Source organism: Callionymus lyra, chromosome 10 (genome assembly GCF_982586985.1).
Source record: "Callionymus lyra chromosome 10, fCalLyr1.hap1.1, whole genome shotgun sequence".
NCBI classification, from domain to species: Eukaryota; Metazoa; Chordata; class Actinopteri; order Syngnathiformes; family Callionymidae; genus Callionymus; species Callionymus lyra.
In genome coordinates this window covers 23,668,778-23,680,415 of record NC_141827.1, presented here as the reverse complement: position 1 = coordinate 23,680,415, position 11,638 = coordinate 23,668,778, and the positions used below count along the sequence as shown (strand labels likewise).

The following is an 11,638-nucleotide window of genomic DNA, read 5'->3' as shown; positions in this document are numbered from 1 at the left end:
AAAAAGTTTTTTTTATCTTCACGCCTTTTGTTGGTAATGGTTTGCAACGCGTGTGATCACTCGTAAATCCCGACTCTCTCGCTGGCCCGTGAACGCAGCACAGTTCGAGGCGTCACTAAATGTCATTTGGATGATAAAGTCTTCTCTGCCGCAACAACCGCAAGCATGTTGGAAACAAAGCGTTAGAATCTTCATTTAATTGAATTCTTTTAAACCATCAAACCTTTTCCAAGTCGCTTCTTTTTTTCTTTCTTTTTTAAGCCCAAGGATGAGGATAATGTCTCCAGCGGGGAACATGTCTGTGATCGCGGCGACGACGCTGCTGCTGCTGGCGGTGGTCCTGAGCTCATCCCCGGGTGAGAACATCCGCTCACAGGCCGATCCTTCTCGAGGACCATACCCGGGGTGTCGTGTCCTCCTGCGGGCTCTGGCATCTCCCGGGCTCCGTGCACTTGCGACATCAGGCCCCGCTCGGTGTTTGAATGTAGAGGTTCAGCCACCGTGAGCTAGCTTAGCCGCGACCAGTGATGTCGTTACAAGTTAAACTAATATATCATATTATTAAACATTACAGGTCTTTATAATGACATCCTAGAGGCGTGTCTTTTAAATATATTAACGACAGGTTATGATTATTTATTGCATTCCCTTTCCCTCCAATTCTGGATAATAAACGTAAATACTTTATTTGTAATAATATTTTTAATTTAATATTTATTTATTGTTGATTTTATATGTCCCTTAAATGTGATGTACTGTGTCGTATTTATTAATTGAATTAATGTATACATTTTAAATTTTTTTTTACAGCACTAACAATTCAATTCTTCTGACTTTAAATAATTTAATAATACTTTTCTTTAAGTCTTTACTTTAAGAAGGTATTAAGACAGTCAATAGGTGACCTCAACAAATGACAGAGAAATATGATTTTTGTGTGTTTTTCTTGCTAAAGAAATTCATATTCCCTGTATTCCGAACGGCAAAGGAGATTCAAGGACGTAGTAAATGAAAATATACTGTATATAAAAGTATATATAGTAAGTAAGTAAGTCATTTTTATTTGTATAGCGCTTTTCTAGACCAGGGTCACAAAGTGCTTAAACAATCAAAACAATATTGAATAAAGTATATACTTTAAAGGGCAAGATAAAACTGATAACACAACAGGAGTTCCAGAAAATCAAGTATATAGGAGTGAAGATAAGACATATTTTCGTCTTATCTACACTCCTGTATATACTTTTATATACAGTATGTTTTTATTTACTACATCCTTGAATCTCATTGGTCGTTTTTATACGTCTCCATTTTCCTGATATCAGTCTGAAACTTTCTTCTATCTCCTTTGTCTGACATCTTCCAAACTTCTCCATGTGATCTGAGATATACTTGCAAATGTAAACGGTCAATTTAAATGCATGAGTTTATTTGTAAACAACCATTGTTGATGCTCTCAGTGCAACTGGTTTTGTCCCCTGAGATAACAGTTCTCAGAGTGAGTGAAGGCTGTATTTCTGAACCTCATTTAGTTTTCATTGGAGCTATTTTTCACGTTTCTTTTTTCGAGTACATTGTGCAAATATTGAATGAATGTAATGATTTAGGGACTCGACGCCAATGTGTCGCTAAACATCATGTATCATGACAGGTCCCAACACATGTTGAGCGTCAAGTTACTTTCTTTATCAGTTAAAAACATCCTCTTTTAAAATAAACTGAACTGAACTTTAAATAAACATTCAATTGTTTACCAAAATGACTACAGTCTTATTAAGAGACAGATCCGTCATAGCTTCGCTCTTGTCTTTGCAGATCAATTTCAATTGTTATCATTTGTCTTTCGGCTTAAGTAAAAATAAACTCTCTCTAAAGTTCAGATGGTCCTAAAGAAACGCATCTTATTACCAATTTGTTGTATTGCAGATTTAAGTGCTTTTGTTTTAACACGGACAACCATAAGTAATATTAGACATGTATATTACACATTGATTTGGTTTAACAGTTAAATAAATAGAGTTATTTAAACGACAACCAGCAAGTAATGTTTTACTTAAAAAAAATAAACGAACACAGACATTAGCAAAATACTGTCCAGAGTTACAGTATGTCAAAAATATAAAAATGTATTAATGTTTTAAGGCTAACAAGTTTATTAGTAAACTCATTTAAGTAATTTAAGATCTTTGTTTGAGTACTTTACTCTCTCTTTTCTTTCTTGAATTTTTTTTTTTGGGGGGGGGTCTTAAAAAAAGTTGTTTTATATTACTATAATTAAATTATAGGCATTTAAAATGAAATATTACACACAATATTATGCAATCACAATTTAATCTTATTTTTAATTTCCTTGTAATATATATATATATATATATATATATATATATATATATTTTCTCATGATCTCAAAGATCCTTTTGTTTCTTCTCTCTTTTGACTTGATGGCCCCTTTTAATATACTGTAATGTGGCCCCTGAGGGAATAAACAATCCTAACTTGTAATTGCATAAAACATTCAATATTCCTGCATGTTATAGTAATATAATAACTTTGACAAAATCTTTTTGTACATGAAATATGTTTTTGTTAATAAAAAACATTTTAATAAAGTGCTTGTACACATGAAACTAAAGAAGTCAGTAATGTGAAGTAACTAATGGATCTTGATGGTGTTGGTAGCATTTTCTCCTCCTAAACGACTGTGTAATTTTAGCTCAAAGAGAAGCATGTCATTTCAACAGAATACAAATGAAGGCGTTCTAGATTATACGCATGCCAAGTCACTGCATTGCCTTTTCATTTTATATAAGCTTTTCCCACGGTTTTCTAAACGAACTGGAACACGTTTGTGACAGAGAAGATGTTGATAATGAGGGTAATCGAGTGAGGGAAGCGTTTTTTAAGAAGGTTACCAGAGGACATCTGCCTATGTGATGGAGATTATTGAGAACAGGATTACAGTCACTTATGAAGTTCTGTCCACTAGGATGTAGGGCATCATGAAATGAATAAATATGAATTTAAAGATAATTCCTTAAACGTTTGTCTTGAAACGTGCAGTATAAAGAGAAAAGAGTATTAGTCGACTAGAGTATCTGTTTACTGACGCTGGACATGGTTATTTAGAAATGGGATGTAGACGATGAGTCGTGTACTAGCATGTGTCAATGATACAACTTCCACTGTGTGGTCAACTTTAAAAACAACATTATGTAAAGGATGTGTAGAAACTTAGCGAGTTTCTTCATCTTGTTGCCGACTATTGGTTAAAGAAATTCAAGACCAAAGCCTTTATTCCACGTGTTATTTATATAATCTTGGCAGTAGTTCAAGATTTGGTCTCAATCCCAAAATTGTGTTTACTTAACCAACCAACCAAGCTTGTTATGCAACTTTTCTTTCAGTTAGGTGTTATCTAAAAGAATATTAGTTTTAAGAATTATCTGTTCTTATTACAGACAATTAGATAGAACAAATTAGATAGATTAGAAAGGCGCTATATAAATAGAGATTATTATTATTATTATTATTATTATTAGATTAGATTGACTTAATCCCTCTGAGGATCTCTTTCGGGAAATTGGGTCATCATTTCACAGCAGACATCATAAAAACAATTATAAAGGACATGGATAAAAAAAAAAAACATAGATCAAAAGGAAATAACACAAAGGGAAGGATACAAAGATTAACATAGTATAGAATACATCATACTTTCACTCCGCTCCTAGATAGATAGATAGATAGATAGATAGATAGGTAGATAGAACTTTATTGATCCCTCAGGAGGTCTCCTTCGGCAAATTGTTTTTTCCAATTAGCACACAGCAATACAGAGGATAGATATAAAAATAAGACCAAGAACAAAGTTTCTATAAAAAGAAAGTACAAGATGACACAATCCAAGTCTAAAGATGAAGAACATAGATCAAAGAACAGAACATCATGATACTTTGGCTCCACTCCTGTCCCCAAACTCAGAATGAAACAGTCCAATAGCCAGAGGAATGAATGAGTCCCTGAGTCTATTAGTTTTGCATCATGGGAGGAGCATTTGTGCTCCATCTGCTTCTCTGCTCAATGATGACAGTGTTCAGAGGATGACTGTCATCATCCATGATGGACAGTAGTTTGTCCAGTGATCTCCTCTCAGCAACTGTCACCAGTGAGTCCAGCTTCATGCCAACCACAGAACCATCTCTTCTGATCGACCTGTCCAACCTATTGACACTCCTTTTGGACACATTTCCACCCCAAAACACCACAGCATAGAACAGAACACTGGCCACCACAGACTGGTAGAACATGCAGAGGAGCTTCCTGCAGATGTTAAATGATCGAAGCCTCCTCAGAAAGTACAGTCTACCCTGAACTTTCTTATATACATGGTCTGTGTTGCAGGACCAGTCCAGTTTACTGTCCAGCCACACGCCGAGGTACTTATAGTTGACAACAATCTCCACCTCTTCACCTCTGCTGGACACTGGAGGTGGCTTTGTCCTTGACCTGCCAAAGTCTAAGACCACCTGCTTGGTCTTTGAGGTGTTCAGCTGCAAGTGGTTCCTCTCACTCCAGTCCACAAAGTCACGTATCATCAGCAGTGTTATCAGTATACTTCTAGACGAGACTTGGCTCGGAGTTGTAGTGAAGTGTAGATGGTGAAGAGGAGAGGGGCCAGTACGGTCCCCTGAGGTTCTCCTGCACTGCACACCACAGTTTGAGACGTGATGTCTCTCAGCATGATGTACTGTGGTCGAGCATTCTGGAGACGTACATGGTTTTGATTCAACCTGTAAAATGTCAGATTGAATGGTTCAACTGTCAAACTCTAAAGTATATCCTACAAGTCCAGGTGTTTTGTGAATACTGTTATACTTTTAACTTATCTTGGTCATCATAAGTGCAGCCGTAATGAAATCACAAAAGCCATGACGTAAAAATGTATGTATACACTGTATGGTAGAGACTTTTGAAGTACCAAGAATGAAACCCAGTCGACAATAAAATCCTTTAGGGGATCACTGGCAATATTTAGTCTCTTGGTAAATTTCAAAATAGAAAACTTGTAAATTATTGAATGATGGACTATTACTTACTTACTTACATCAATCAATATGTGGCTAGAAAAGTGGACATTTTTAGTATTTTCTATAGATGTTCCTTTCGGTCATTTCATTTTCACCGTCCTTAAAATGAACAAGATGCTTTTATCCAGATGCTAAACAATAATGTAGGTCACAGAAAAAAGGGGGACCTTTTCAGGCGTTGTCTTCACAGATCTGATGTTAATTTTGTTGCCTTCATTTCCACCGTTTTATTTAAAACATAGATTTTGTCATCAATATTTACTTCTTTTTCTTTTAGACCATTTTCAATATTTATCCATTTTTCAATTGTATTCATTACTCAAATGAATACCTTCACTAATATATCGATGTGTATCCTTTTCAATTTTTAATGTGTTATTTTCTTTCTTTTACTTTTAACTCCCATTAAATATTCAATTTTTTTTTAAACAAAAATTTAGAGAATGTACTTTAATACACTAAAATAAATGTCCTAAAAATAAAAAAAAGTGAAGAAGTTGGGGAAATCTTATTTAGCTCAATTTGCCCTCCAACAAAGCAGTACATGATGAATGAAAGAGGCAGTCTGGTTCTGCTTCATGTCAGTTTTATATTTCTTCTAATCACCAAATTCAATAAATGTTAACTTTGTTTGTCTTGTAACTCAGGGTCTGTTCAAGATGTCGGCCTTTCTTGTGATTAAGATTGACACTCGTCGTCTAAAGAAATAACCATTTCCATTAAGGCTGCACGATATATCGGAAAAATATCTATATCGCGATATTGGCCCGTGCGAAATGCATATCAAAAACATGTGCGATAATTTAAAATGTTTTATTGTATAAATCAAGCATCTCTTAAATGCTCACTTTGACCAATCAGTGTCACGTTTACTTCTATGTCTGCCTGTGAGCTGTGCCGCGCAGCTTGCTAGCCTCGGTTGCTATGGTGACGCTGACTTGGTGCGGCCCAGTATATATACACGGAAGTAAGACTAACTTATGAGCTACTCGAACACTAGTGCTCTAGTCAGCCGCTCATCTCTTTCAACCCCCTTTGCTAAAGCAACATATTGAAAGTACTTTTCATCGCGTCTCAGTTGTTTTCTTATAAGATCGTTGAACTTCCAAACAAGTGTAAACCTTTCCGTCTTTGCCGTATGCTAATGAGCTAAGTTGTTAGCGTCAGGTCATTTATAAACTGTTATATGTGTGTGTACAAGGAGGTGGGATTTATTATTGATTTGGTGATATCGCGACGCGCCGGCGGCTCCTCTCTGATGTCGCTCAGTTTCGCGGGAAACTGATGCAAGTCCCGCGAAACTGAGCGTCATATTTTTTATATTAAACTGAAAGTCATATCTTTGTGAGAAAACGAAAGGGATTTACGTGTTGTTTTCCTTATCCAAACCCCCAGACCTCCCCATCAGTATTCGCATGTGCGCGTATATACAGTATATCGCATTTATATATATCTTCAAAACACCAATATTGAATATCGCACATATTTCGTGCAGCCCTTGTTTCCATTCAGTTCGACTCACTTTGAACGAAGTTTCGATATGTTGTTTTCAATATGTTTGACGTTTGACTAACCAATGGAATGACCTGCCGACCCTCACTCGCCATCTCTGAGTTACAGTAAACGCCAACGAGGACTGTCTGTGGTACGTGGACAAAAATGGAACCTGGCACAATGGCTTCGACTGCCCGCTCATTACGTTCTGCTGCGGCAACTGCCAGCGGCGCTACTGCTGCCTGGACGCCTTCAAGATGATCACCGAGCGCGAGCAGAAGCGATGCATGCTCTTCCAGTTCAGGTGAGGACAGCAGGGCGACAGAGGGCTTTGAATGTAATTAACAATGTCCTTCCACTTTTAATTCAAGGCCGCAGACGGACACCGTGTGGCGTTCGCTTGCTCTGGTGCTGTGGGCTTTAAAATATTAATGGCCTGCTCGTAAAAACTAGGAACAGGCTAATAAATAAACAACCTTCAGATTGAATAACACTGAACATAATGGACACGATAAAGTGATGAAACCATTGGACAGAAATTCAAGCTACAGGGCCAACAATATGATATATTGTTATACTGTATGAATAAGGAAGGATATATTTGTAGTATTGTCCGAGTACTTGACTCTGGTGTTGCAGAATCTACAGACCACATGACTTTTGACAAACGGAAATACTTGCACATACACGTCGATACTTTTTTTCATTGGTTTTAAAACCAAAATATATACATAAATCGGCTACAATAGATGCTGAAGTCGACTGAATCCTCTCCTCCTTGACATGTCATTGACAGAATCTAACAGGATTCATTGTTCCTCAAGCTAAGGACTTAATGACTGCTGCCATCTAGTGGCCAGGAGTTTATTTAAAAAAGCCAAATGAACAAACGGCAGTAATATTTGCATGTTTATTGTACATTTAAAAAATTGAGTTCTCTGATATTATACGTACTTAAATGAAATGGTATCCATAGAATAAATGTGATTTAAAAAAAAAAAAGGATTTGAAAAGCCAAAAAATATGTATATTATAATTAGTTTTTGATTACAATGCTGTTTAATTTATGTAGGTTATCGTGCAATTAAAAAAATATATATATTTAAGTGTTTTGAAATTTTCTTACACCCATAATATAGATGGAGTCGTACACCTTAACCTTAACCTTTTAACGGCTGGAGCCTCAAATAAATTCTTATAAAGATTGATATTAGTTTATCAGAGAGACGGTTGGTGAAGACTTTTATGTTCTAATGTGTATTTGTTTCATAAAAAGCCTTGAAAACCTTCGGCCAAATTTCTAAACTCCCTGGACTTAAAGGGAAAGACGTGTTCTATACAATTAGCTTCAGTAAACATTATTACCCTTGATATTAAAGTTGGCGCACACGTTAAAACGAGTATATATGAGTTAATTAAAACTTTTTTTGTTGAGTTTTCCTCGACTGCTCTGATCATCTGTCATGTAGCCACTTAGTTGATACAGTAGGTATCTGATCAAGGCTATTTAAAGCTAACAAAAAACATGTGTTAGCCAGAGAGTTTAAATCCTGTCTGGCTAACACATGTTTACTCAAAAACCCTATTTACCCTAAACAATGAAATATTGTTTTAGTTTCAAGTATTCACAGGGTTGCTGACCATGTTCTTGAAGTCGGGATAGTTGTCTTCAAAATAGTCCATAATTACAACCACGTCGTCTCGCTAATGTTGCGAGGATTAACTACCGACGCTCCTCGCCATGATCCCGGTTTAGAGCTAAACCCGCAGAAGCTGCAGCATGCTAGTGTTTCACCGCAGTGCAAGGAAAACCATCCATGAGCGATCAGTGCACTGCAGAAAAAACCTGCAGCTTATCGAGCCCAGTGGGAGATCAGATGAGGAGGAGGCGGTGGAAGGGATTTGTTACTTCAACTGAGAACTCAAGATGATGGTCTTTTAAAATGGCTTCGGTAATTGAGGCATTTTTTAAAAATCTGATTGAATGTGTCTTTATTCAATAGAAATGTATTATTTGTGTGATTTAAATATCCTATTCCACATCTATTCTTTCTTTGGCTTTCAAATCATATTTCTTTTATGGTTTACATTACAATTAAGTGGGTGTAAATTACAATACCATTTAAAAAAATAAATAAATGATCACGTATTATCATACCATTGTTGTGTTGCAATTACATTTTGGACACTAGTTAGCAGCAGTCATTGTGTCCTCATAATGCAGTGAAAAGAACAATAAAATCCTTTGAGATCCCGGCGATGACTGAGGGCTAGAGGATACAGTCAACTCTGGCAGCTTTTACAAGTTAATGTTTGGACATATTTTGGTTTCAAAACAAATGAAAGCAGTTCTTGGGCAATACTACAAATGTATTCTTGTTCCTACATTATTGAAGTATAGCATATTGTTGTCCCTGAATCGTGATTCGTATAGTATTGCCAGATTCTTCAATATACACCTCTAATATTTATTTTTTGTTCTATAGTATTATTAATTGGATTCTATAGATGCATCTGTCTGGTTGTCTTTCTTTAAAAACATTTTAAATGCATTTTTCTGTTTCTTTTTCAGCCCCACGACTCTCGCTGGCATCGCCTCGTCCGTCCTCCTGTTCGTGGCGATCATCGCGACCATGGTGTGCTGCTTCATGTGCTCCTGCTGCTACCTGTACCAGAGGATGCAGCGGCGGGGCCGGACCCCTTACGACGGTACCAGCTCACGCTCATTCCTGGGGACGAATATCAAGAGTTTCTCCTCACCAAAGTGTCCCTGTGCCTCACAGCTCAGCACATCCCCATGTCCAACTACCCAGTGGAGCCCATGTACGACGCGTACGGAAAACCGCTGGGACCGATGGAGTATCCTCACTCTGGTTATCCGATGGCCCCTCAGTATCCAGGGATGCCTCCGCAGTACCCCATGATGCAGCCGGGGCCCTATCCTGGACAACCCATGGAGCCTGCGTACAGCCAGGGTAAGTCGTGGATCAGCAGCAGGAGATTTTCTTTAGATATCAAGGCTTTAAAAATGTTTTCTTCTCTGTTGATTTGGTTTTGTTCTCAACAAATATTCCACTTATCCATTTCTTAATATTGTTATACTATCAGAATTGAACATAAAATTGCGTAAATAATATTAACTTAACTAAAACAAATTGTAACGATACAAAAGTCTCTCTCCTGCAGATAAATTGCCTTTAACATCCCAGTAATAAACTTTGTTTTGCCATTAATATAAGAACCTCATGGCTGTTCCAATAATCTCTGTACTTCTGCGTCTTGCTTTCCAGCTCCTCCTCCGTACTCTCCACCTCAGTATCCGGGTCATTGATGAGCCAGTCGGGACACAAGGGGTCGGGGAAAAACAAAAGACTATTTCAACAGGAGCACACACACTCTCAGACGCACGCCACATTGCTTTATACAGGAAAGATAACAGGATGCACTTTAAGCTTTTTTGTTCCTCGTTCGTCATTAATGTTCCCTTAAGCCCCCGTCTGACTGGTCCGTGGCTGTGAAGGCATCATCCGAGCGTCATCCAGTGTGTGAAGAGGACGAGTGGTGGAAGGGATGAGGTGTAGACGGGAAGACCCTCGGTTTGCTTACAAGACTTGTCGTTTAAAAAGGGGATTCAATCTGTTCAAAATTGGGTTCATATAATGCTTTTTATGATACAAAAATTTGAAATCCCTTTTCTTCATATCCAAACAAAGATTTTTGTTTGAATTTTCAGGTTTTAAATTAAATAAAACTAAATTCCGCTTTTCCTTCACTTTGATAACCACCTAAGGGACACCGTGAGTCGGCTCAGCGGCCGATTAAGCTGTCGAGGAAACGTGAAACTGTGAAGAGCATGGGTGCATGCCTGGCTTCATCATCTTTGATAAACAGCTGAGTGAACTCTGTGAAACTACTCGAGAAACCTCGCCTGCTTCTTTCAATCCACTACTGGGTAGTTATAGTCGCTGTTTTGTGTCCAACCTGAAGATCAGCATGCTACCCAGTCTTCCCCTCTTTTCAAATGACACCCCGGGCTCCTCTCACTCTTGTTGAATATTTATTTCCTGTCATTTATTATTTCAGGGATGTGAACTTAATACCTGACAGTTTTTGTAAATGGATTAACCAGATGATGAATAATTGTACTGCTTTTTAATATTTTGGACTTGTTACCTTTCGGCGTGAACGTGTTTCTCACCTTCATGGCGAGCATTAGTAAACCGGCGTCAACTGTGGCGAGCTACTGTTCACATTGACTGTCACATCGTTCTCTTTTGTCCTCAGGTCAGGGTCGTTCGTTTTACCTTCCGTCGACACCATGTTGTGCACATTTCTCCTCTACGTGGAAGCATATGGTGTAAATAACCCGTTTTATTTTCCTAATTCATATGCTGGCGTACATTTGCTCTGCCAATATCTACATCTGCTGTATGGAAATATTATCCCACTGCTGCTTAGCATCTGATGTCAAAGGTCAAGGAAAATGGCTGATTGACTTTTAACTAAATAGTAGATCATTTAAACATCATTTCACATCCGGAAAAACCTCATATTGATTTTGATATGATTGATTTTGATTGGCCATGGAAATGATTGAATGATAATGTTAATTACATTTAAATTAACAGTTTCCTTGGAAAACAAATGAAGTAAAAGCAAAGGAGTCTAATATAATCTTGAAGTAACTATGACTTAAAACAATAGATCTTTTTATTTCATTATGATGTTGACCGGTATATACGTTTACCTGCGAATAAAGGTGGGCGATCATTAGCTGCGTAGGTGTTGGATTTGGGGAGTCTGAAGAAAGGGGTTTGGAATATTCAGCTAAAATCTAGCTCAAACTCCATCTTATGATAAAACATTTTCTTTGATCGCAGTGATAATATTTTGGCTAAGGGTACTATTTAGGTCTTTATTGCCATTTTACCTTATTACCGAAGTTGAACAAAAATTAAATTTTGAGCTGTTCCAAAGTACATATCACATTAATTGTAAGAAAAACTTCCAGACAAACTTTGATGCACCTCCTCATGTCTGTGCTCTTTGACCTCTAT

General features: G+C 37.4%; 1 protein-coding gene across 1 annotated transcript; it reads left to right on the top strand.

Moving 5' to 3' along the window:
- Positions 1 to 141: 141 nt before the first annotated feature.
- shisa4 (shisa family member 4) lies at positions 142 to 9,934 on the top strand. Its single transcript, XM_087801584.1, has 5 exons — positions 142 to 356; positions 6,708 to 6,885; positions 9,154 to 9,290; positions 9,365 to 9,556; positions 9,872 to 9,934. Exons 1-5 carry the CDS (start codon positions 269 to 271, stop codon positions 9,910 to 9,912), a joined length of 636 nt encoding a protein of 211 aa, XP_087657710.1. The 5' UTR covers positions 142 to 268; the 3' UTR covers positions 9,913 to 9,934.
- Positions 9,935 to 11,638: the final 1,704 nt, after the last annotated feature.

Coding starts and splice junctions, on each gene's coding strand:
- shisa4 (XM_087801584.1), top strand. CDS start 269: ATGAGGATAATGTCTCCAGCGGGGAACATGTCTGTGATCGCGGCGACG. Junction 6,886..9,153: donor TGCATGCTCTTCCAGTTCAG/GTGAGGACAGCA, acceptor TTTCTTTTTCAG/CCCCACGACTCTCGCTGGCA. Junction 9,291..9,364: donor GGGCCGGACCCCTTACGACG/GTACCAGCTCAC, acceptor TGTGCCTCACAG/CTCAGCACATCCCCATGTCC.